Source organism: Cetorhinus maximus, chromosome 1 (genome assembly GCF_964194155.1).
Source record: "Cetorhinus maximus chromosome 1, sCetMax3.hap1.1, whole genome shotgun sequence".
Lineage (NCBI taxonomy): Eukaryota > Metazoa > Chordata > Chondrichthyes > Lamniformes > Cetorhinidae > Cetorhinus > Cetorhinus maximus.
Window position 1 is genome coordinate 188253621 of NC_135879.1, and position 27657 is coordinate 188281277.

Here is a 27657-nt window from a genome sequence, read left to right on the forward strand (position 1 = left end):
AATATTTTTTAAAAAAACGTTAAATGTTTCTCACACCACATTTGTTTTTACATCGAAGTACTGTCCTGATCCGTGTATTTCTATCAACTAATTCCACAGAAGTCAAAAAGAAAAAGTATCTATCCAATTCTGATTGAAAGTAAAGCATCTTTTTAACCCACACAGCTCCAATACTCCTTCTGAAGAGAGGACAGTTAAAAAGACAGCCCAAGTCAACATATGAACAAAACTGCTGCTGTAAGATGATTTAAACAGCTCCGTGTCACTCTGATGAATACAGCACATTGGTGGCACTATCTGTGCAGAAAGACAGAACTGCTAGTGCCAAACCTACCCAAGCCAAGGCATTGGCAGAGCTGTGTAGTCATTCTGTGCACCCAGTAATAATTAAGTTTAGGATGCCCACTTTTCTCAGAAGTGCACTGCTGACTTGGAAGAAAATTGTGGCTCTAGAAACAAGTCTATTTGGATTGACACTCAAGCGTTAGGCAATTTTGCCCGCTTACATTTCTAGCAAACAACTTCCCTGAAAGTCCTTTTGGAACTGGCCTAGTGATCAGGCTGCTATTAGCTACGGAAAATGGTGGCCACTAATACTAAGGGGAGGAAGAGATGACGACTGCCTGGAGAAGGTACTCGTGATGCTCACTGCTGAATTTTAAACCTCTCCTGCCAAAGTTGGTTCTACCACTGGCAAGAGTGCTGCAAGGTACTCTGACCAGTGTTTCTGGTTAGTTGTCAGGGCCTGTTACTGAGTCTCTCAGCCATGAGAAAACATTGAATATTTCACATAGGGCTAAGGTGTCCCGTGTACATTTTGCTGCTCTGGCCATTGGAGGAGCAGCAGCTCCGTTATGGTGTTAAACTAGTGAACAGGAGTTTGATTAGGCAGGAATATTAACTACTGGAGAAAAATTCAAAAGAATTCACTCAAATATTTTCACAGCAAGATGGGAATTATTGGACTGTCCTAAAGTGAATTTCTGTTGAAAATTGCATTTTGTCAGTGACATTATGATGTATAAAGATTAAAACACGTTACAAACACTGAAAACATTATTCAACTCAAAAACAAAGAAAGAAAGGAGGTAAGAAAGGAGACAATGGTGACTTGAGAAATAAACTGCAAGGGCCAAAATTTCAGTATGCATCAGTAACAATCCAAAGTGTTCCAAAACTTAAGAAAATAAAATGGCAAAGTTACAAAATGTGTAATTATCTTGAAATGAGCCCTGTGCTGTCTCTCAAGCCAACATAATAGGAGCTGTTGCAGTTCAAACAAGGAAAAAAAATGGGCTGGAGGAGAAAGCCCACTTGAACATTACTTCATTGCTACATAGCCAAAAGATACTCATTAGCTCCACAGACAACTAAAGCATAAGTATCCCCATATTTAAATCACAACATTTATTTGAGCTTCAAAATTAAGAAAATATAAAGCTTCATGAATGACAAGGTTAACAATTATTTTGATGGAATGCAGTACTAGACCTTCTTTTGAAGGTTAAAGGGATCTATAACAAGATAGTAATCTTGTGGAGGGCTTCAGGGGTGCGCCAAAAAAAACATTACATATTATACAGAATTGCCTTAGTTCCTGGTGCTCTGGAACCCAGAATTTGTCCTGTCGCTGTGTGCGGTGGAGAATCTCCATGGTTGCCAAAATGTCAACTTTTGAGTATTGAACCTTCCAGATTTGCACTGGGTAGCCAGAGGAAAATGGTACTGCTGACAGCAGTCATTTATATACTTCCTTCAGCTTTGCAAGTACTGGTGGAAACCATCTAAATGGTCTTCCATTGCATTGCACTAAACCATAGGAAGCAATGTCATTTCGTTATCTTACAAATACTGTCACTGAAGTTGTGACTGTGGGGGAGACAGTTGCGTAGTGGTAATGTCACTGGAGTAGTAATCCAGATCTCAGGCTAAGGTTCTGGTACAAGGGTTCAAATCCCACCACAGCAGTTGATGGAATTTGAATTCAATTAATAATTTGGAATCGAAAAGCTAGTCTCAGTAAGGGTGACCATGAAACCATTGTTAATTGTTGTAAAAACTCATCTGGTCCACTAATGTTCTTTAGGAAAGCAAGTCTGCCGTCCTCTCCTGGTCTGGCGTCCATGTGACTCCAGATCCACAGCAATGTGGTTGACTCTTAACTGGCCTCAAATAGAGTGGCAAGCCACTCAGATCAAGGGCAATTAGGGATGGGCAACAAATGCTGGCCTTGCCAGTGATGCCCACATCCCATGAAAGAATTAAAAAACGTAAAATCACAATAAATGACAAGATAAAATCCACCATTTTTAAATAGCACCTGCATCCATCAGATTGCTACCTTCATAACCATTTTTGCATTTAAAATGTGACATTTTTGAAGTGCATTTATTTAGTTTTGGTTCATCTTTTTGTGCCAGCAGTCTAGTCAAAGTAGGTGCCGCACACAAGTGCATTTTGCATTACAGTACGAGAACATAAAAGGGTTAAAAAACAAGAGTTTACTACTTTTACTACGTTTAAAAGCAATTTACAGTCAATATCTTAACTGTAGACTTGATTTTGAGGGCTCTGTCAGAAGGGTCCTATGGGGATACCATGGCTTTAAAAGCAGTTGCATACAGAATGCTCCTACCTTTTCGGTTTGCGCTTCCAAAGACTTCAGGCTGTTGGTGACATTTCTCAATTCTTCTTCAATCTCAGCACATTTACTGTTCAGAACAAGATAGTTTGGGTTGGGAAAGAAGGAGGTTGAGAATATGCAGAAAGTGGCAAGAAACCCATAGCAACCTAACAGTCCTGGCTCTCAGAATTTAGGCCCCGACATGGTTGGAATGTTCAAAACAAAACCGTAGGACTGTAAATCAGAACATTCATGGGTACTGGGTAATCACTTGTGTACTTACCCGGCATTGCTGCAAAACGTGGATAAAAGCTGGATTAATTCACAAATTTGACTAGTTGGTTCAAATCTCCACACTAAAGTATTAACTGAGCTCATGAAATTTCAGATATAACTACCAACCCTAAGAAGGAAGTAATAGGGCCAAGGGTTACCTCGAGGCCTTAGAAAGTATTGAAGCCACATCTTGATCTCAGAATTTAGCTGCTATGGGTCTCCACTGGGAAAAAAACCAAAACACACAACTACCAGGAAGCAGGACAGCAGCAGCAGCAAAAGTTGCAAGGAATGTAGCTTTAATATTTTCTCACACAGAAAACAAAGATGATGGAAAGAGAATACAGGAAGTAGTTAGTGGATTTCTGGGAATAATACCTCTTCCTCTGAGGCCATTAACGATTTCAAGCTCTGGTCCATTACTTTAAGTTCCTCTTCCAATTGCCGCGCCCGACTGAGTTAATCCATAGTAAGGGAGTGGAACAGACAAATCCCGGGGAGTATTCAGCATGCAATTCAACAGGGAAAAGAAAACCATGTGCCCACTATCGTTAGTATATTCACCAAATTGTACAGAATAATGAGAATTGAAATATCTACTGAAACAGATCCAAACTAGAAAAAAAGGTGCAAATGGATAGTTTGTCAATTCCTAGATTGAATACATTCATTTAATAATGTAGCAGAAGTAGCTTAAAAGCTACTCACCTTTCCCTGCCCACATAAAGACTCCATTAATTTATAGATAAAGTCACGAGCTACAAGTATGCGTTCTGACGTATTGTAAAAGTAACATGAGTGGGAGATGTCCGAGGGCTATTCACCACTGGACTCATTTTCATTCTGTTTCTCAACTATACAAAAAAGGCACCAATTTTTAAGCACAATAAAATAATTTCAATTGTCTAGCTGGTAAATGGAGACCAGAGACCAAGCTTGATCCCTATTCTGAGCATAGTTAGCTGAAAGGTTGGGGGGAGATCTGTATCCAGCCAGATGGTGTTGCTTCCTGTGATACAACAGCCTGTGATACTTCTTGGCTAGACTGACTCAAGAGTGAATACTTTGACAAGGTCTTAGTGAGCAGCTGGCACTTGGGGAGCTATAGTGCAGCCACTGTATTCAAGACAGGAAATTGGAGGAGAGCAAACAGCAAAAAGCCAATACTAAAATCTGCCATATCTGTATTTGCTCTTGAGAGTTAATTATTCTGTGACAAACTAAAATTTTTTTTAAAAAGCATTACATAGATCTGGGCTAATTATGTTGAAGAGTGACTGTAATTTCCAATTTAAGCAATGGCCAAATTAGTGGGTTCACGCAATACAAAACTGCTAAAATCAAACCCAAAAAATATATCTTGGGATGTTTGGTATGTTTTGGTTCAGTTTTTAATGCTGAAGTGGATCTGATGAAGTAATTATCTCAATCCCAGTTGAGGAGATGTTAGATTATTGCTTAAAAAGAGAGAAACATGTTACTGAAGCTTTTCATTTTGCACTCAAACAGGACAAACAGAAGAATGCCAAATTTCAGACAAGCACAACAATTTGTACTACATGAGAAAAGAGAGTTGATTGGTCATGGCATTGCCATGGAGAAAGCAGCAGGAAACTATAGGCTCCCCAAGCTTCTGGGTAATTCAAAGATGTGCAAAGCTTGAAAATATTCCTTTTCTTTGCAGGGAATGGGTCGCTGTGTATGAATCTATGTCACTTCTAGCAAGCATTCTTGCATTTGTCAGAGTGCAGTACAAAAAGCTTTGGCAGGATGTCTCTCTTTTCAGCATTATTCAAGATGTTAGATTAATAATCCAGTCTACTTAACCATCATTTCATAAAAATAACACACACAGCAGTTACATACTTTGATTACACTCTCCCTCAGTTTGAATAAAATCAACAGAGTTCAAAATGCAAGGCACACACCCATTTCAAATCGTGTCAATCACAAGGGCCTGCCATTCATCACCAGCAAAATGCATACTTGCAAAACCCTCCCCTTCACCACAGATCAACTGGAGCATGTTCCAAGTGCATAGCTGGTCAGTTTAGGAGAACGTCAATATCCCACTTCAATTTCTGCAATTGCGGTCTAAACAGCCATTTCCACCCCTTCTGATATGTACCTGTAACATTCTCCAACTAATCTGTTATCAAGAAATACACTCTTAAGATGAGTTAGAGAAATAAAAGCTAAAATCTTAAAAGAAAAAAATCCAGACAAGTTATTCAAAAATGCAGCACGTTGAAGCTACATTGATAATAACTATTAATAAACATGTCCAAAACGGTTCAATGATTTTATCTAGTGCCTAGCCGAGCTGAGATCAGGGATAGTCCCAAGCGCAACAATTCATTCATCTGCATGGGGAGGTAGGAAGGGCTTGAAATTGGCCTTCACTTCACTGGGTTTTGGCAGGGGAGGCAGGGGTAGTGGAGTGGAGAGAGTAGAGCAGAAGAAGAGAGGATTGAAAAGGCAGATCAAATAAGTCAGCCAGGGTTTTGCTCCTGACTGCTCGCCTCATGCTCAGGCTATCACATTTTCAGCCACTTGTGCGCCAAGTAACAGAGGTTTGCTTAGCATCCAGTACCGCATGAACAAACAAAAGCTTTCAGCAGTGGAGGGGCAAAGAACTCAAACTGCCATGTGGAAAATAAAAATTCTCAAAGATCATCGTTCTTAAATCAAAAAAAAAAAATTGGCTTTTATTCATGAGTCAGAGTCATAGAGGTCTACAGCTCAGAAAAAGGCCCTTTGGCCCATCGAGTCTGCACCAGTAAAACAAGTAACTAACTATTTTAATCCCATTTTCCAGCACTAGGCCCATAGCCTTGAATGCTATGCCATCGTACGTGTACATCCAAATGCTTCTTAAATGTTATGAGGGTGTCTGCCTCTACCACCATTTCAGGCAGTTAGTTCCAGATTCCCACCACCCTCTGGGTGAAAAAAATCTTCCTCACATCCCCTCTAAAGCTCCTGCCCTTTATCTTAAATCTATGCCTCCTGGGGAAAGTCATGGCCCAGGGAAACGGGGAAAGGGAGTACACAAACTATCGCCTTCAGCACTCTACCTCTTCCAAAACAAAAATCTTCATTTGGACACAAGTAGGATGTGGTGGGAATCTCACTCTTGCAGCACCGCAGCCCATTGACACTGTCTAGGCTCTTGGCATGTGATGGTGGGGGTGAAAGACAGAAAGCGGGGGATCAGTATCCTCAGCAAAAATGAGTAAGGGAGGGAAGTATATACTGCAGTGATGCTGATCACAGTGCATTCAATTCAACATGAACACAGCAATTTAAACTTCACTTTAGCTTGAGTTTTCTTGCTAACAAGGCTTTTAGCATCTGAAGGCACTTGTTCACCACGGAAATGATTCTTCTTTAACGATGCCATTAATGTATTAAATATGAATTTGTGCACTCTCTCAATACCAGAAAGGCAAAGTTCAATGGATTGACTCAGATTAAAAAAGTCATCAACTTTCTTTATACAACACACAACCCTCAGGCTACCGGGCTCCAGCGGTTCTAACAACCCAGCCTCTGCAAAAACAAACGTTCACAGAATTCAAAATTACCTTTCCGACACCTCTGCACGCTCCTCAGTTCGCTCCTGCTCACCTTCAAGGATGATAAGTTTTCGTGCCACCTGCAAGAAGCCAGGAAAAGCTCAATTCTGACCAAGCATATTAAAATTGAGCCAAAACCAAATTTAACGCTTAATACTGAAACTAAACCAGCCAACATCTGTTTAAATCAGTTAAAGCAGTTTTTTGCTTTTATCTGTTTAAATCATATGGTGCCATCAGCAACCTGGAAGGCTCAGTTAGAGAACGCATCATCCACTGGGCCAAGCAATCCATGTCAGTTCTCAATCTAAGCTGAGTTAACCAATCTCAACCAGGACCATGGTAGAGGTGCTACTGTTGACCTCTGCACGATGAGATAGTGAGGCAAAAAACAACTTGGCCAGGCTTCCTTTTGATCACTTGATTATCAAAGTGTGGCTAGATATCCTTTTAGTTGCCTCATTCTGTCCCCTGCCTCAGTGCACGATTATTGGGCATGAATAGGATTGAGCTTAACTGGGATATCCCTTCTCTGTTCAGCATATTATGACAAACTACCTGCCTATGCTTACACATTAAAAAAGGTTCACCTGAGAGAGATGCCAGACAGTGGAACTGTACAACAGCACAAATGACAACAGGCAAGGGGGAGAAAAAAGTCACCTCTTCATATTTGCGGTCTGCTTCCTCTGCAATATGTTTAGCTTCCTTCAGCTGCAGCTCTTGTATTTCCATTATCTCCTCAGCCTTTAAGACTTTGCTCTCCACAGCTTTCATTCCTCTGCAGAAAGACAAATCATTAATGCCTGTACATCAGGGAAATGCATTGGAGCCAAAAGTAAAAATCCACACTGTAAATGAAAACCAATGGAGGAAAAAGTGTTTGTGCAAACCAGTGAATAAATATTGGAAATCTTTGATTCATTTTAAACATTTGTCCAGGCAGCTAGATTATGGCAATCTCCGTGGTCACACAATGCATGGTACAAACAACAACTTGTATTTATATCACACCTTTAACATAATAAAGCATCCGAAGATGATTCACAGGAGCATTATAAAACAAAATATGACAAAACCTCAGAGCTTAGGTCAAATTAGTCAAAAGTTTGGTCACAGAGGTAGGTTTTAGAGATGCCTTAGAGAAGGAAAGTAAGGTAGAGAGGGAGAGAGGTGTAGGGAGGGAATCTGATCACACAATATAGGCAAGAGGTCATTTGCAACCTGCTTCCCCTCACCTGCAAACCTCGACAAAAGCTGTTCTTCATTTTGGCCTCCCGGCAGTGGGATATTGTTGAACTCAAGTTTGTCCCTCATTTTATTGCTGGATTGTAAGGCATGAGGAAACAATTAACAGGTGATATTTTGTTTAATAAAGGTATCAAAGAATGTTGGACCCAAGGCGGATAAAATGGAGTTGATGCACAGGGAATCATTAAAGAAGAATCATTTCTGTGGTGATTTATTCGAATGGCAAAGCAGGCCCAAAGGGCTGAGCAGCCTACTCCTGTCCCTGTGTGAGGTCATCTCCACATTCGGAGTATAAACGAAAGGGTCCTTGCCAGCTCACTTATGGATCACAATGAAATTTATGTCCTCGATATGTAAGAGCTGAGCTCATTACTCCTTAGTACTCAATTGTTTTCCCCTCAAGCACATCACACTGCCAAATTATTGAAAACCAATATTTTATGAAAAGTAAATTTGGTGTCCATATTTAAAGGAAGGACATACTTGCATACGAGGTGGTTCAGTGAAGGTTCACTAAATTGATCCTTGGTATATATGATGGGAAGCTGAGTAAATTGGGCCTATATCCGTCAGAGTTTAAAAGAATAAGGGGCAACCTTGTTGAAGGATACAGGATTTTGAAGGGGCAGGATAGGGTGGATGCTGAGAGATAGTTACTGCTGGTCAGGGAATCTAAAACACGGAGGGACAGTCTCAGGATAAGGGGCTGAATATTTAGGATTGAGATGAGGAGCAATTACTTCACTTAAACAGTTCTGAATCTTTGGAATTCTCTGCCTGAGGAATGCCCCATCATTTAATATGTTTAAGGCTGAATTAGACAGACTTTTGGTCTCAGGGAACCAAGGGATACGAAGAGCAGGTGGGAAAGTGGAGTTGAAACCCAAGATCAGCCATGATCATATTCAATGGCAGAGCAGGCTCACCTTATGGTCCACTCCTGCTCCAATTTGTGTTCTTGTGTTCTAAGCTATACCACAGATCTGGAAGGGCATCTGATTATAGCTACAGTTCTAATGTATGATTCTAACTAAATTTTCCACTGTCATTACCTAGACATCACCAGAAATGCACGAAACTAGATACATGACTCGTGCAATAAAACTCCATGCCTCTGAACTGCGGTACTGCATGTACCGCCTTTGCAACAGTGGAAGCTTTAAGCAATACACAAGAAAGATTAGTAGGACCTCGGTACAGCAGTTTCTAATTTCACACACAGCTAAAGTAATAACCATATTGGCAATTCATTATGAGGAATTACTACTGGGTCAGTTATGACATCAGGATCCTTGGGTTTTTTCCAAACACATCTCCACCCACCGTCTTCTTTGAAAGAGGGTATATGAAAGCTAAAAACACTACAGGTTGGGCTCCAGGGCATTTACTGCCCACAGCTTTACACACAGTTGCTCCTTTCAATAACTGTCAATACTTTATTTTGATGATATCAGCTGACCCCAGTATAAGAGCAAACAATAGATGATGAAGAAACATGCAAGATGATCCAATGGCAGTTGAAGCCACAAGGAAAGACATAACTGAACATAGGAGATATTCAAATTGTACTTGGAAGACCTATAACCCAGAGTAAAGTCTTTCCAAAAAGATGCTTTAAGAGGCCACCTCCTAGCTAGAAGCACAACATTGCAAGGTCTACGCAACAATTTGACATCCAAGAACATTCTGCAACTGTCAATAATCAGTTGCCTCCACTCTCTCTCAGGCACTTCTGTAGAACGCTTGCTTCTTAGGATCAACTTTCCATTTTGATTTACTCAAACTCTTACTATACAGATGAGCACAGAAACAATGCACTGCCATATATCCTGTCATTCCTATAACCTGCCAAAGGTAGAGAAGGAAGTCAAAATAACTTTCAGAACATTATTGGATTATTAAAGTCCTGCATCAATAATTTCTAAATTTATAGAGTTTCTAGTTATGTAAATAATCTCTTACACTACATCTTTTGCACTGATCCATTGAATAACTGATTTACATTCATCTCAGTTGAATCAAAATCATTTGAATTGAGGTTAGGTCAGGCACTTCACACCAGCTCCAGTGGAACTACAATCCTTTCTAACATGAAAATTTAGGGAACATTTGTACAAAAATCAAGTCAGCAAAGTAAGGGAGGGAGAGGAGGGGGAAGAAAGTGGTAAATAGTTTGGTTCTCCTTTCCCAGATTAGGCAGAAACTCTGAAATACACCATCCAGAAAACAAGTGTGCTGTCTCCTACCGTTCACTCTCATCTGCTGATTTTTCAGCCTCCTCCAGCTTTTGCAAGGCAGCAGTCAGACGCTCCTGAGCACGATCCAACTCTTCTTCAACCAAATGGATACGCCTATTCAAGGAGGACACATCCGTTTCCGCCTAGATAGAAATGCACACACAAGTGAATATGACTGCTCTCAAAGAAGTAGTTATCCACCAAGATAAAATAAATCCACTTGAAGAAATATTTTGGAATTCACAATAATCTGCTAAACCAAGAGCTGGAACTTATTCACAAATTGAATATATTTCAGCTCAAGTTAAAAAGACACGAATCTCAAAAGTGCATAAAATCAATCTGGTACATTTTCAAACAGATCACATGGGCAGCTCAGTAGAACTTTTGTTTCCAAGTAAATCTAGGCAGCCAATACAATTCCAACATATGTTTCTACAATGGTATTTTACATATTTCTCAACAGATTCTAAAAAACATGCAAAGGGAACAAACAATTACATTGACAGTGTTGAATGAGACAGAAGAGGTTGGCAGGTTTAGTCCTCTAGCAGGCACATTAGTCAGGAAGGGACATTCAGGACTACTATTTGTAAGGAGGCAGGTATTAGGTACCTCAATGAGTTGTTGGAGAATGGCAGGAGGGGTAACAATGGGCTTTTTCAAAGTATAGCCTGTGACTCCAAGTTAGGGAAACAGCAGTACTAATGGACAGGGGAAACAAAATACCCAATCAGGAGAAACAAAAAATGTGAAACGACTGCATGACAAGAATGGGAGAATAGAACGGAGAAGGATCTGATAAAAGGCAGACGGAAAGATAAAGGGAGATGGAATTTCAATGTCACTGCCTATGGCAGGTGTGTGGATATCAACAGGACTCACTTACTATAATAATAGATGGTAAAGTCGGTGCCCACTGCTGGGATCTGGTGAGCTCCACTGATCACTAAAATATGGATTGGCATAGAGTGCAGTTTCCCTCCAAGTCATCCTGACTTGGAACTATATTACCGTTACCATATTACCGTTCCTTCACTGTTGCTGGGTCAAAATCCTGTAAATCCCTCCCTAATAGCACTAGGCAACACCACATGAATTGCAATGGTTCAAGGCGGCAGCTCACGACCGCCTTCTCAAGGGCAATTAGGAATGGGCAATAAATGCTGGCCCAGCCAGCGATGTTCACATTCCAAGACTGAATTTTTTTTAAAAATTCCTGTGGCTGCCAATATGCCAAAGAGAAACCCTGGGAGAGACTAATAGTAGTACTGAAATTAGGGTGGTGTAACAGGTTAAATGTGTTTAGCGACATCTTTGTAATGGAGGGCGATGGAGACAGTAATGGACTTGGATCTGTTTGAAATTGCTATGAAATCAGCACAGGAGAAAATGTTCGAAATAGAAGACTCATCAACTCTTAATTTACAATTCCACTCTCCACGAAGACACCTGGCCCTTCCCAGTAACCAATGGCACTGGAATTGCTTTAGGGTTAAGGAGTCTGCTGGGCAACAAATCTTAATATTTTTACAAAGTTAGTGAGAATATATGCATTTGAAAAGAACCAGAGGGTATACAGGAACAAAAAAAGGTTCCTTCTACTTTAAAAAGGGTGAAATTCACAAAAGCCACTAAAGTTAAATAAATCATTTTGAAGAACTGAAGCTTTGTTTTTGAACACCATTTATCCTATCATATATATTTCAATATCTTTTCCAGTAACTCCTTCCTCAAACTGAAGAATCACGTATACAATTTCCTTTCACAGGTGGTGAAATTTCTATCCAATCACTTGGAATTTAGTGCTGGAAGAGCTTAGGCATGAAACAGGAGTACAGACATTTCAGCAAAACGTAGGGCACCAAGAATATCAGATTGCGCACACACCCACCCCCCCGCCCAACAGGAATTAAGTGGTGCCAATGGAGGTATGAACAAGGTCCTTGTTGAACAAAATTTAAAGTTGCGGCCACATTGGGAAGGTTATAAAACTTAATTTCCCAAAGATGAAAAGCACCAATAAAACAAGATTACTGGTGTGCTGCAATATTTAATTGGTCATTGGACTTCATGTGGAAATCTAGCTTACTTCCCATATTTTCTCATGTTAAAAATATTACATTTTTATTAAGTTTATCAAATAGGGACTAGGGTTTCTTCCTACTCTTTGCAGCAGATGCTGTATTTAACAAGAACAGCCCACCACCCACCAGATGACATTTCTAATTCCACAACAACTATGCTGATGGTCTCTCTTAAAATAAACAGCTCGTAAAAGGGAAGTCTGTGCTGAATTGGGTATTTCGGCACTGGGTCACTATTAGACTCGTGCTCATTTTGCTTAAGAATCTCCAAAATACACCAAAAGCTCATTTTGCTTAAGAATCTCCAAAAACACATTCCTCTCAACAAGAGAGGCTGAGTTTAAAACTTAGTCCTAAGGGCAAAGAGCAACAAGACAACCCATAGAGACTCTTGCATCCAAAAGGCCACTCGGCATTCAAAACTGAAAGATACACAGCGCCTTTATGTAATAAATGAACCTTTTAGTCACCTAGATTTGAAAGGAATCTTTCAGACATTGGAGGTGGTGTTACAGGCTGATCCCTATCAAAGGATAAGTTTTGTATCAAGTAGACGTCAGTTAAATCCATCAAAAGGAAGTTTAGTATAGCTGTCATGAACAATTTCTTCACACATGCCTCCCAGATTGTTCAAGAGTCTCCCAAAGTGGAATCTCCCAGTCATTGCTACTTGCAACCTGTTAGAAAAGCAAAACTTCATGCCTGCGTTCTTCCTTTTCCGAGATTCCTATCAGGACTCTCCAACCTGCTCATCCCCATTTTCAAACTGGGTGGCAGTAATGGAATTTGCTGATTTTCAGTGCTCTCTCTCCTTACTCTCTGGCTCAATCCTCTACTCATCCCCACAGCTAAGTTACCATGAAATTTTAAACCAGTTGTCAAAAATGCAATTAGTGAGACACTTGCTGAAAGTATAGGGCTATCAGACACAAACATAACTTTAAAAAAAAATTCTGAATGTTAACTACACTTTCATGACTCAATAGGTTAATGGGAGGCTAGTGCCTCAAAAGCTACCCTGGCTGCATCAGCTGACTCAGCAAAGATGAATCTGGTCAGTATATACAATTTAAATTTACCCACAAATCCATTTGGGAAACTATCATGCAGTTTATAAAAATTCAGGCGTGACAATCTAGTGATCCAGATAAATCTGTGTAATGTGATAAATTTGAAATAGCAAGAAAATGCTTCAAGTAGGAGATGCCAAACCCATTTCCATCATTTGAGTTCCAGCACAGACTTTGCACATTCCATGCATTCCTAAACTACAATGATTACACAGTAGGGCCCTTAGTCCTTTAAAAAACCACCCTGTGCAATTTGGAAATCAGACAGACATTCTCAGAACACAGGCCTGAGCAGCCAAACTGGTTTGCCATGATCATCATATTTCAGTCAGTCAGCAAGTCAATATGAAGCTTTGAACAGTACGAGATTAATGGGTTAATTGATTTGTTCGTCACTAACACCCCCATTACACCAACATGCCATTAGGAACTCCCTGCAGTGTCCAGATAGAATATTTTCACCAAATGAGGCAGAATCCCATTAAGAACGCGGGTTATTTTGTCAATGCAATTAAACAATAATCTCCATTTTATTACTGACCCCAATTTAAAAATAATTTGCCAGCGCTCTTCGAATTATGGAGTTGTTGCCTTATTAAATTTATTCTGTGGTATATCATTAGTTTAAAGATCTGAGATTGGTTCCAAAGTACCCAAGAAGAAAGACTGCATCACACACAATGCACATTTAAGCAACATTTGAACCAAAGGAAAACAGATTTATCTTTCTTTACCCTCCCCCAATCTACTTATAATTCTGGTAGTGCTGGAACACAGAACTACAAGCAGTTACTGCTGAAGTCAAATCTGGCTGTGAATGAATGACTTGGCAAAAGTCCCAAAAGACAGACAAGTATACACATCCTGCACCATTTCTGATAGCAAGCCAACTGTTCACTAGATATAAAACAGAGTCAGGACAGCGTATATCTAGCAAGAGAGCTTAACTCAACCAATTCATACTATAAAGTTACATTCCACCCCTTCAGTGAAGCAAAGAACTTAATGGGGTCACAATAACATAAAATCATAAACCTGAGCACTAACTGGTTGTGTAAACAGAATACAGGTTTTGATCAAGCAACTCATGTAACCAGCCCCCATGTGCTGCCACCATCACACCCCCCTCTCAAAAAAACACAATGCGATGCAGACTTTGCTATCTCAGTTGTGCTGCCACACAGGTGCAGAGCAATGGATAAAATGTAGTGATGGTGTGGTACTTCATCATACAAATCAAAAGTTAATTTCTGGCCTATGCCAGCGTATCTCAGCAATGGAGGCAACACAGGTGGAGGTTTTCAGGCATTAAAGTTATCTAAAAAGAATATCAGCTAATTTTCCTGCTCTGATCACTGGAACATGCTGTATGCTGGAAAGCATCCATGTGCAAACAGCCTGTAGCAAGTACTGGCAAGGTCAGCTTTGATGAATCTAAATGTAAAATAGGCTGGATATATGCACCCAGTCAGCAATTATGAAATATGTCACTTGAACAGATACCAAACAATGGTTACCATATGTAGAACCATACTCCAGCATATCAACCTGAAAAAGGTGGAGTCAATTGTTTAAGTTACAAGTAGATTATCTACACTGTTGCTCTCATAATAAAAACTTGTATTGAGCCAAAGTAAATATAAAGATGGGTGACTTCCTTCTTAAGCAGCCCTTGGGATCGAGGGTGACTTGCTTTCACTCCAGTTCAATGGGCTTCTGACATGGCTGCTAAGTCAACACACGATCTGCAGACTCTACAACATGCAGTACAGATGGTGCTTGAAGGGTCGGAGAGCATTTAAAGGGATAGTTCGACGTCAACTGGAGTATTGTGTCCAATTCTGGGCACTACATGTTAGGAGGGACTTGAAGGCTTTAGAAAGGCTGCAGAAAAGTTTTATGAAAATGATTCTAGAGATAAGAGACTTCTGCTACATGGATAGATTGAAGAAGATGGGGCTGTTCTCCTTAAAGAAAATTTGATAGAGATGTTCAAAATCCCAAGAGGAATAGAGTGAGGCTTTTACAGAAATATCAGTGTCCTCTGGTTCTTGACCCAAGGTGAATGGCATAAGCGACACGAGGAAAAATTTATTGATGCAGCAAATGTTTAGCATCTGAAACACTGCCCAAATGCATGGTGGAGACAGATTCAGTTGGAGCTTTCGAAAGAGCTCGGATAAGCACCTAAAGAGAAAATTTGCAAGGCTATATAGGGGTGGGGCAGGGGAGTGGGATTAGCCAAACTGCTCTTGCAAAGAGCACACATGGACACAAGGGCTAAATAGCTTCCTTCTGTGCTGTAATCATTCTATGATTCTAGGTGATATAACCATGTTCTTTAACAGTTAGTGCGGCATTAAATTTCAATCACCATTTTGGAGATTAATGTGTTGAAGGCTAATCCAGAGGTCCGGTTGCTTGGGTCATTTCACTGTATTCTCAAGGATTGTGGTGACTATAGCAGGAACAAATCCAAACAAATGCTCAGCACTTGAAAAGCTATGACTCATCTGGGTGTAAATGTGTAATGGGTTATACTGCTGAATCTGGGAACTAAAACTAGACAAACATGTTGCTTGTTGTAGATCTTCTAGTATAAACTAAGGCTCTTAATTGATGCCATAAGATTTGTTTGTCTTTTGGGGGTGATTATTTTCACTTTAACCCAGTGAGAGATGTTTTTATATGGTCTTATTTGATTAAAAAAGTGGTGCAAAGTATACGTTTTATTCCATTTTTTATAACTTAAATCTGATATCAGACACCTAATCAGATCTTGATCACTGGTTCATACAACTGAAACCCAACTGGGACATCTGGAAGTGTGGTCTTGGCTGTTGCATTCCAAATGATAATGTGCAGTAAGCGGTGGTTGGCTCATAACTGCTTGTCAAGTTATTAATAAACATCTAATTGATTAAAGCTGCACAGAACTAAAATAATGAAGCTGCGTTAAATATCAAAACAAAACACAGAACTGCTGTGAAGGGGTTGCCTTATGAGGAAAGGTTGACCCCAACACATTGGAATGTAGGAAAACAAGAGGTGATCTTATTGAAACATTGAGGGCTCGACATGGCAGATGCAGGGAGGATATTTTCCTTCATGGGGAGAGAGAGAACTGGAGCCGTTTAAAATAAGGGGTCACCCTTTTAAGACTGGGATGAGGAGGAATTCCCTCTCTTGGAAGGTCATTAGTTTTGGAATTCTCTTCCAGAGCGAGCAGTGGAGGCTGGGTCATTGAACGTATTCAAGACTGAGTTAGACAGATTACTGATCTGCAAGGAAGTCGAGGCTTATCGGGGCAGGCAAGAAAGTGAAGTTAAGGCCACAATCAGATCTGCCATCTTATTGAATGGCAGAGCAGGCTTGATGGGCTGAATAGCCTATTCCTGCTATTTCTTCTGATCTTAGAAATAGCAAGTGCACATGGAACCCAATGTTATACCTTCAAGTGATGCTACCTGGGACACCATGAGAAATAGGACGGAACCAGTAATAGATCCTTAGGGGGGCACTGGGGGATGCTCCATGGTGAGGGAGCACAGCATGAGATTCTCTGGATCTGACTACAAGGCAGTATCTCTCAGGCAGGCGGCAGGGCAAGATTACACTTCTACTTCCAAGCCAGAAGGTTCCTGGCAGAGCTGTTGTTTCTCAGCTGAGATATTAAACTGAGGCTCCTTCTGCCCTTGGTTGGCTGTATAAGATCCCAAGGCACAATTTTGAACATCCTGGTCAATGTTATTGCTGAAGTCACAGCACAAAAACAGATCGTCTGGTCATTATTATTAGGTTTTTTTTCCCCCAAGCGCTTGCGGCGCACAAATTGGTTACACTTCGAAAGTACTTCATTGGCTGTAAAACACTTTGGGTCACCTGGACGTTGTGACATAAATGCAAGTCTTATGATTAACTGTCGAACTCTACAGGGAAGCCAAGGAGGAGGAGTGTGCACCTTGGTTACAATCACACAAGATGTCATTTAAGGCTGATTAGAGCTATTTCATTGCTGTTCCAGGGACAACACTCTGATTTTAGGTTTACACATGGAGTTGTGGGAAAAGCTAGCGTGGTTTGAGGAGTAAACATTCATTCAAGGAGCTGAGAGAAAAGGGAGTTTGATGATGAGGCGGTTGAACAAAAAGGGCTTTTTTGAAGGAGGGTAATGACAGATCAGAAAGGCAGCAAGATAGTGCTGGTGGACAGAGAAGAGCTTGCAACGTCAGCTAGCACGTGGATCAGGAAGGTAAATGTGCATATGTCTGGCTGTACTAAATTAGTTTTTTTTTGTTGAATTGGGAAGAAGCAGGGCCTAGCTGGAACAGTGGCATTGATCTTGCAAGAACACGAGAGATGGGAGCAATCAGGGTAGGTGAGTGATCAAACAATAAGAAAGCATGCACATTGATATTTTAAGAAACCTAAGACATGCTGAGGTATAGCAGTCACCAGAGCACAGGCAACCTTCCATGTAGGCTGAATAATGAATAAAAATACTAACATAAATTGTAACTTTTGCCCAGAGAAGGGGAATGTATAATTTTCAAATAATCTGTAAAATAGCCTGCAATAAAATCTGAAATCATGCACACAACTCAAGTCAATAGGTTGTTGAATAGAACATAATTACTCATCCAACCTCTTTCTGAAAAAAAAGCGCTATGGCATTTAACCCATGATAAATCTGGACAAGAGCAAAGTCCATTCATCAACAGGAGAACTTTACACACTATGGGGATAGCACACAGACCACAAAACCCATTCTATTGTCCCAGATGATACCATTTAAAGGAGCACTTTACAATGTCTATTCAAATGAAACAGCTGAACAAAGCCGTTCCCAGATTAAATTTTTGTAGCACTGCAGTAGAACGTAGGAAGCTAAGGGACAGAAGTAGATAAAAGAAAATGCTAGTGTACAGTCTGAAGCAATTTGAAAGTGTGAATCACAAATGCTGTTTATACCACATCCATTTCAAGGCATTAGTCATTGTAATAAGTTTCGTAACATTTTTTTTTATCTCAAAAGAGTTCACAAAATTATTTCATGCTTTTATGTTTTGCAGATCATTGTTAAAACAGTTGCTATCTTTCTCTCCCCCCACCCACCCCCGCCACAGCACAAATACCCACCAAGGAAAAGCAAATTAGAGCTGTGGATCGAGAACAAACTCTTATTACAATTCCTAAATATCAAACTGTAACTCATTTTCTTTTTGCCAGATACTAGACCAATAAAAAATTCTCCTTGCCATATTCATTTAACAAATGACGCCATGCATTCTTGCCCCATCGAAACGTATGTGCAAGAAGCAGATGGAATCTCGCTCTAGCATAATAAAAGATTCCTTTGATTTCATAACAAAATACTTTCCAGGTTTGTGAAACAGAAATCACTTTGCAACACTAGCATAATCAAAAGGTTACAGGGTCGTATATAGTTAGAAATTCTCCCTTTATTTTTAATGTAGTTTCAGTTTATAAAAATATCAGTGCTTAGAAAAAGCATTTGGAGTGTGCTTTTGGAATTCAATAGATTCCAACTTCTAATTAATAATCCAAACTGACTTGTTAGCAGTCAAACAAAAGCAGCTGGCCATTGTCCCATAATACTGCAGAGAGGGAAAAAAAAAATCCCCTCATCTCTGGAGTTCAAATAATAAACGCTAATGAGAAACCCAGACAATCCAAGCATTGATTAGCAGATTCTGAAATGTAATGGGATCTTTTGTTTGCTGGAATGGCAGCAGTCCGACATTAGGCAATTAGATGGCTGACGGCCACTTCTTTTTAAACTGATGCCTTATAGTAGACTTAAAATGTCACCATACTTCCACATGCTTCTTCCAGTCATTGAATAAACCATCCAGGTCTCTCTGCTGACACTAATTTCAGTGATTCCATCAGATCAAGTCACTGATATAAACTCAAATCCTAAAATAAAAAAACAGATAATGATGGAAATACTCAGCAGGTCATGCAGCAGCCATGGAGAGAACCCTCAGGACTGAAGGGAGATAGAAATGTAATAAGATTTTAAGCAAAAGATTGTGGGGCAGGGGGAAAGAACAAAAAAGTCTGATAGGCTAGAGAGTGGGAGGAGGGTGGGAAGAGGGGAGGAGGGTGGGAGAGATTAATTGATAAAAGGTATCATGTACAAAAGGCAAAGGGAGTCTTAATGGCCATAGTAAAGAAAATGGATTTGCCCAGGGCAGGTGTGAATGGCAGAATACTGAACAGCTGTGTCCAAAAGCAAAAACATGAAAAGAAAGATGGGAGAAACAGTTTATGGTCTGAAATTGTTGAACTTCGTGTTGAGTACAGAAGGTTGTAAAGTGCCTAGTTCAAAGGCATGGGCTGTTCCTTGAGCTTGCATAGAGCTTCACTGGAATAGTGCAGCAGGCCAAGCACAGAGATGTCAGTTTGAGAGCAAGGAGGAGAATTAAAATGGCAAGCCACCAGGCGCTACAGAATGAGCTGAGGTGTGCTGCAAAGTAGTCTGTAGTGGAGACCACACTGTGAGCAGTGAATACAGTCGGCTAAGTTGAACGTAGTACATGTAAATCGCTGCTACATCCCAAAGGAGTGCTTGTGTTCTTAGTGAGGAGATAAAGAGCAGGTATTATATCTCCTGTGTTTGTATGGAAAGATGCCATGGGATGGGAAAGAGGTGTTGGGGTGATCTGAGGAGCGGATCAGGTGTCAAGGAGGGAATGATCCTTTTGAATGCTGATGGGGAGCTGAAGATTTGTTTGGTGGTTACATCATGCTGGAGGTGTTGGGAATGGAGGAGGATAATCCACTGGATGCAGGGGCTGGTGGGGTGGAAGGCGAGGACAAGTACAACCCTACAGCAGTTCTGGGAGGGAGGGGAAGAGGAGAGTGAAGTGGGGGAAAATGGGTCGGACACAGTTGAAAGCCCTGTCGATCATAGGGGGAATCCTTGTCAGAAGTGCTGAATGTGGAAGATTCCATCATCAGAACAGATGCAATGAAGACAGAGAAACTGGGAGAATGGAGTTGTGTCCTTACAGGAAGCAGGGTGTGAGGAGGTAGCAGAGAGGCAACGGGCTTATAATTATTAGTTAATACCCTGTCCCCAGAAATGGAGATGGAGAAGTCGAGAAAGGGAAGAGTCAGATGGACCATGTGAAGATGAGAGAAGGGTGGAAATTGGAAGCAAAAGTGATGAAGTTTAAATTTTGGTCAAGAACTAAGTTAAACTAAACAATCACATTCCATGCAGTCTCAAATGCCTTATCAGGCCCTCAGGGATTTTACCATTCATTAGGCTCCAATGCACAACATAGGAAAAATATGCAACTTTAAATTGAACACATCTTGAACAAGAAATGTAACAGCTGCCTTTAAGGTCAATACAAAATTTCCTTTTATTCTGGAAATACATAGTCCCCATCCCAGTTTATGTTATGGAGTGTAGTATTAAACAGCTCACATCTCTCACACATGAAACAATTTTCACTCAGGCTACCAATCTGTAATCCAAGAGCCATCAGACTTGAACAAAACCAACTGTCTCACATGACCGCAAGTTATGCAACTTCATCACTTCTGCTTCCAATTTCCACCCTTCTCTCATCTTCACATGGTCCATCTGACTCTTCCCTTTCTCTTATGCAGCTAAGTAGTCATGATGTACTTGAATATTAGGGCCCGTGATTAAGCAACTAAGAACTTTTTGTTATACAATTAAAAGCAGCACTTTTAATTGCATGTGTTCTATGATCAAGTTTCAGGACCTGGTGTCAAGGTGCACTGTACAAGAGCAGCCAGTCATTTTCACATTTTCGCAATGTCAGCTACTCATTCCTTGCCTCACTTATGCGTAGCAATGGAACCAATGGAGAAGAAATCAGGGCAACTGCTTCATATTGAACTCCTACAGTGTAGTAATCATCTTAATTTCAGGAAGGGCGTGGGGGTGAGAATTCCACACTGACTTCAACTTGAATACACAAGACAAATACCACAATTGTTTGACAAGCTTCAGTGAAGTCAATTGTATTACACCTTCCATTGAGGAGCACAAAATCAATCAAATCAGCCTAGACCTGAGAAGAATCCCAAGAGCCAAGTGATCTGTATGTCCCAGTAAACCAAGTACTTCAGCAACAAAATCACCTGGATGCTTCCACAAAAAAAGTTTTCAAAAAAATACATTGGAACTTGAATAGCAGAAGCATCCCATCTGTGACACAAAATTCATGGTTATCAAAACTTTCTTTTACAAACTTAATACTTGCTGAAGTGATCAACTGTCACAGGTCTGCATTCAAGGATTAAAAAGGATACTGATCCCAATCAGATCAATTGAGAAACACTCCCTCAGAACTACACTGAAGTATCTGCCTAAATTGTGTTCCAAGTCTCTGCAGTGGGATTGGAATCAACAACCTTCTAACTCAGACAAGAGTGCTAACCACTGAGTAAAGTTTGGCATTAAAGCTTCAGGTCTGTGTTTATTACCGTCACAGTCAAAACAGTTTCGAAGACATAGTATCCTTACACTTGGATGAAAAGAGAGAGTAGAAAAAAACTTCACAATTGTTACCAACTTTATTCATTTTCTTTACACAGTTGGAAGTCCACTGGTAAGCTGCACAATTCTAAATGATAAAATTGTCTGAATTTTCAAAGAACAATGGGCCAGTTGGAAAGTTGCACAAATGCTGACATCAGATAAGGATGTGACTGGACTTTGCTGTTGGGCACTGTGGTTAAATACACTGCCAATATTTAAAGAAAAACTATTTGTGTGAGGTATTAGTCACTTTATAGTATCCTTGGGAACCATACTCCCTAGAGTTAGCACTTGGTAGAAGTTGATGACTAACGAAGAGTTAAATTTTTCTGGTTTATACACAATGCAGATTAGCTGGGTGCACACATATCATTAATGAACAGTTAACGTTTCGAGTCCGCATGACTCTTCAACAGAACTAAGGAAAAATAGAAAAGGGGTGAAATATATTTTTTCCAGGTATTTTTGTTTTTGTTTTGGATTTCCAGCATCTGCAGTTTTTTGCTTTTATCATCAATGAACAGGGTGACTGAAGTTAAAACAAACAATTACCTATTCTCAAATAGGGTCATTGCAAGAGAGCCACACCTGTATCTCTCAGTGCATACTGACGTAAAATTTAAGCTAAAAATGGGGCAAGAAACAATTAAAAGAATTGCTAGACAACATGCAGGCATACAGTAAACATACAAAAATGGCCAGCCATTTGGGATATAGCAAGCTGATATTCTCAGGTTTTATTTTGCTAATGTTAACAAAAACCTTATGAAATAACCATTAAGAGCATATTAATAAAGTTAAAGAAAGTGCAGCAAAAACTGTTCAGTAAGTTCCAAGGTACATCTGCAGAAAGGACATCTTTTGGTAATTAAATGCATACATGTCTTTTTCCACTGAGAGAGACTTTTCATAACCTTGAGATATTTACTACTGCAAATTATAGTTCTGACTATTCCCTTGACCTCCCCCCCTTTCTAGAAGAAAGCACATCCACACTTGTCCCACACCTTACTTTGATTACAAAAAAACATTTTATCCACCCAAGTGTACACATGCAACAGCTGAAGTGGGCCACAACTTCACTGCAAATGTCAGAGGGAAAAATATACCAAATAAACTGTACAACCAAGCACATGTGGAATTTAACTATCCCAGTGCCCAGGTAAAATGTTGAACTATACACAAGATTAAAATAGAATTAGGACCACTGCAAAATTAACTCAAAATATCAGGAATTGTATCCCATTCACAAAGGGTGGCCCACCCATTATCCACATCTCATTACAACAAGTAACCAACAGACAGGATGGTGGTTTACCAAGGACAAAAGATAATTTGCCAGATAGTGTCTGGTATTGCAGGACTTTGAGATGCCACAAATGGCTTATTGTTTCTCCTCTATAACCCTAAAGAGCAACTGTCCCCAACATTCTGCCTCGCTAAGTCGATCAACCAATTCTTGGGTTTTCCACCATGAAGCCACAGAATTCCAATATGGCAGGCAAATTGGTCCATAGCATCTCCTCCATTTAAAACTTTTTCCATATGGGACTGACATGCACTGAAGAATTCCTTACAACTTGATGCATTAAGAGGAGAGAAGCAAGAGTGAAGTGAAAGAGACCAAGAGGACACCATTCACCCTTGCCGTTAGTGTATCATCCCTTATTCTCAAGGGAGCTCAAATAGGGTTCCAGAATAGGGGGAAAAAAATAATTGAACCACAATGTACAGGATGCAAAGTGAGACCATGCTCACTGTAAAATATTTAAACAGCATTGTACAGAGAAAAAGATAAATATTAATTTGCTATCAATCTCTAATGACATCATGAGCCATACAAAACAAAATTTCTTATATAGTTATGTTGTGTCTCAGAGCCATTTTCATTAAGTTTTGCAAATAAGTTTGGACCACCAAGTTTAGAAAAAAAAATCTAAAAAGATTCACAACCGATAAACGCATTTGCAAAAAAATTGAAAGCATTAATTTGCTCAAGGAAACAATGTACACAGAACTGGATTAAAGGGAGGAATTTTCATGTCTGTATTAGCAGATCTTTCCTCAGATCATTGCAAGTGATTTGGGCACATATCAAAAACATCAGAAACAAGCTTTGCCATCGCAGAAGTAGTTATTATAATGATGATTAACCTTCTGTTTATTATACAACTCTGTAGTACTGGAAGTGAAATTCACATGTATACAGGATGTTTTTGTAAGGAAACAGATGAACACAAGGGAAAGTACTGGAGTATAACAAGATTAAAAATGGAAAGGAAGACGTGTGCATTTATACAGCATTTAAATGAGCGCAGGGATATCCCACAGTGCTTTACAGCCAATAAAGTTTAGTCACTATTGCACATAGCAAGCTCCCACAAGACCGTCAATGAATGTCTCATCCTTAAAACCACACCTCTGACGATGTAGCACTCCTTCAATACTGTACTGGAGTGTCAACCTGGACTGCGTGCTCAAGACTCTGGAACGGAAGTTGAAGCCACAAACACCATTGAGGTTACTACTTAGCCAACTCTACAAAAAAAACTTTTGAATAATTGTATTTGTCTTGTTTAAATGGGTGAAGATATAACATGGTTATAGCTCTACTAGTTGCACAAAACACAAGTTCCGGATTCAATTCCTAGTCTGCGCTATGTTCCTCGATCTCAACAAACGCAGCTGCCGCAATTTGAAGTCCTGAGGAAGGGGGAAAAAGAGATCAAATCAGGGTTCCTCCTCCTGATTACAATCCATTAACCCTTGCTGGGTGAGCACATGAGATGACTCAGCTATGATGGTTTCACCAGTTAAATAGCCTGCCAGGTCTCATGATCTGGGCTCACATGTAAAGAACGGCTATGTCAGCAAGTTACTACAAGGCGGAGGAGGCAGTCAGCACTCTCAGTCCATTAGGATCAGGGCTTTCACAAGATATGGGTTTGGGGTGGGTGGGGTGGGGGAGGAGAGAGAGCAGGACAGGGCCAGAAATATACCAATCCATCAGTGCCCACAAAATCACATCTTCACAGCAAAGAGATTTCAATCACTATCTGCAAATAATTAATATTTTCTCTCCACTGCCCAAAAAATACCAATTCCAATACACCAGCTAGCTATAAACTGTTAATGCTAAATTACTGCACGAAAAAACTAATGCAAACAGCAGAACTCAAAAGGACTTCTGGGATTGAGGTTGACAAAGCAAGGCAGTGTGGAAAGCCTCTTGCAGTGAGGTACACAACCTCAGGGAAAAGCTAAAATATAAACAACCCAAAATTCAGCAATCAATTCCTTAAGCAGTCTGTCCCAGAATTCCATTCAATTGACTGAGGTTGCATGGAAAACCAAGGCCATGCTTCACTGCTTCTGGAAAATACCTAAAGTGTTGAGTAACTTCTTGCAGCATAATAACAAGGGAATCAAACCACACACCCACATTCTCAGAACTCGGCACAAAGCTTTGTAAGAATTCCCTCCCAGGCAACAGACTCATTTGAAAGGCAGGGCTGTCTGGGTTGGGGGGGCGTTGGCAAGTAAAATTACATTTCTTCAAAACGTATTCTTCATAAAAGATAACCTGAATACCATAATAGTAACTTTAGAAAAGTGCAAGAGGTTGCAAAACTACTAGCATGCCCAAAGCTACAAATGAACTGTGGTTCAGGGCTCTCTCAAAAGGAATTAGGAAGTGCCCAAACTCAAAAAAAATGCTAATTGTAATCTTGCATCACTGCATTTCCCCACCCCACACTGCAAGAAATTAAGCTACACAACCAAGCTTATGCCCTTATCTGCTTCACTCACACCACTCTCTGGGAGAATAAGCAATAAACAATTTATCATAATTGCAATAACATTTTAATTAAAAAGACCTAATGAACAGTTTAATTATACTATGGGCTGGAGCATTCCTCACTACATGGGAACTCATTAGCCACTTCAATGATGTTGAAAGTTGCAGCTTCTATGCACACAAATAGATTCATTTGTACCAAATGATTAAGATTTTTTGAGGAAGCCATTTTACTTTGTAGGGCAAGGGGAAAATAGGCAAAAAGGAGAAGATTTATAATCACTGTTGTAAACACAACTTATAACCACTTATTACCTGCCTGGTTCATTCAACTGCACCTCAAGCTCCACAAAATTTCAATAAAGTGTTGTACTCCAGCAGCAAACACAAAGCCAAACTATAACGAATGTGCCGATTTTACCAGCATGTGACACATTGACTAGGATCTTGGAATGCACACTCAAGAAACCTGCTGGGGAAATGGTGAATGTGAAATAAAAGCAAATGAAATCTACCACTGTAAAGATGGTGTGAGAGAGCAGTTTCAGGCTACTTGATCCAATTAAAACTTACATGCAATTTAAACCCAAGCTAACCTAGTGACACAGCTGACTAAAATTAAGTGTAGTGAAATCAACTGCAACAATGTGTAATGAATTCAACAACATATTTTGCAAATGTTGTTTGTCCTCTGCCTTTCCGGAGAAACTGGCATTTTGCAGTGTTCAGCTCTTTGTATTTTGTATTAGTTAGACAAATAGTTTTATACTATGTAAAGATTGGTCACTTTAAGTCTTGACAGTGTACAAGTGCATTATCTTCTCCAAGTAAACTGAATAGATTTTAAAAAATCACAAGTCCATGTAGAAAGTGCTACCTTGGCTTCTTTTTGAGCCCAATCACAAAGAATCCTAAAAAAGGACAACGAGGAATACAACTGGCAAAAGTGCGACTAGCCATAGCCAACTAAAGTGGCAGGAAACCCACAACCTGCAACAGGAGATAAAAAACAAACAACATTATCAATCACAGCCCAGCACTGTACACTCCTTCCTGCCCTCAAGTGCAGAAGACCAGCTGTGATTCAAATTCAAAAGGGGTTTGGACTAATTTCAGTTACTGCATCTACTGGGCTGCACCATGAGTGGAAGGGGTAGAGAAGAAAAAGGACTGACTGCATTAAAATGTTTAAAATAACTAAAATAATTATGCTAGCCAGGCCATCTCCATTTGCATCCTCTGGAGTGGTAGGTTCTCAGGCATCAAAATTTCCAGCAGCGGATCAAAATCTTGACAAATGTCAGTGAAACTAATAGTTCCACCATTCAAAAACCACAGCACCAGTACCAAAAACTGAACGAATTACAGTTAAACAGGTTGCTTCAAAACTAAATACTTGCATTTATATAGCACTGTGAGACCACAGGACATCCAAAGCACTTTACAGATTATCAAATGTTTTCTGAAGCGTAGTCATTGTTGTTCGCAACAGTCAATTTGCACACAGCAAACTCCCACCAGCAGCACTATGATAGTGACCAGATAATCTGTTTTTGTGATGCTGATTGAGGGATAAATGCTGGCCAGGGCACCGGGGATAACTCCCCTTGTTTTTTCCCCCCAAAGTAGTGCCATGGGATCTGTAAAACCCACCTTCTAAAAGCACACAGGGCTTCTGTTTAACGGCTTTTCCAAAAGACAGCATTCTCTGGCACTGCAGAACTCCCTCAGTATTAACTGGAGTGTCAGCCTCGATTGTGTGTTGAGCTTGAATTGAACCCACAACCTTCTGACTTAGAGAACAGTGTCCTACCAACTGAACCACAGCTAACAGACAAATAAATTAGCTAATTGAGAAAACAAGTTTTCCACTACCAATGACAGTCCCTACATTTATAACGAGCGTGCTGAGCCAATGCATTGTACTGTTTCAAGGGTTAGAGTTCTTATTTTTGAACAAGGCTGAAGCAAATCACTTTTGAATAAGATTGTACTGTGCAGTGTATCTAGTTTTATTTGACCATAACTGTTAAGCGTTAAAATAATTAGCTCTATGAAAAATGCATGCCATAGCTCCCAAAGAATTTGCTCCCAAAGAACTGAACTCTCTTTTCTTTGGCAGACTGAATGCCAAACTGTCCACCTAGGTGAAGGCCACCCAATCTAACACTAATCAAGATGCTGCGCC

General features: G+C 40.1%; 1 protein-coding gene across 8 annotated transcripts in view; it reads right to left on the reverse strand.

Moving 5' to 3' along the window:
• LOC144685977 (tropomyosin alpha-4 chain-like) overlaps positions 1-27657 on the reverse strand; it is a 104410-nt gene that overhangs the window by 11172 nt on the left and 65581 nt on the right. For 4 of the 8 annotated variants that reach the window (XM_078551070.1, XM_078551085.1, XM_078551102.1 and 1 more), the window contains 4 exons: positions 9975-10108; positions 7141-7258; positions 6487-6557; positions 2636-2711 (listed from right to left, as the gene is read on the reverse strand). In XM_078551070.1, coding sequence (XP_078407196.1) covers positions 2636-2711; positions 6487-6557; positions 7141-7258; positions 9975-10108 — 399 coding nt within the window. Of the gene's footprint in view, positions 1-2635; positions 2712-3277; positions 3354-6486; positions 6558-7140; positions 7259-9974; positions 10109-27657 lie in introns of all 8 variants that reach the window. The other 4 variants (XM_078551079.1, XM_078551094.1, XM_078551112.1 and 1 more) reach the window with 1 other exon arrangement.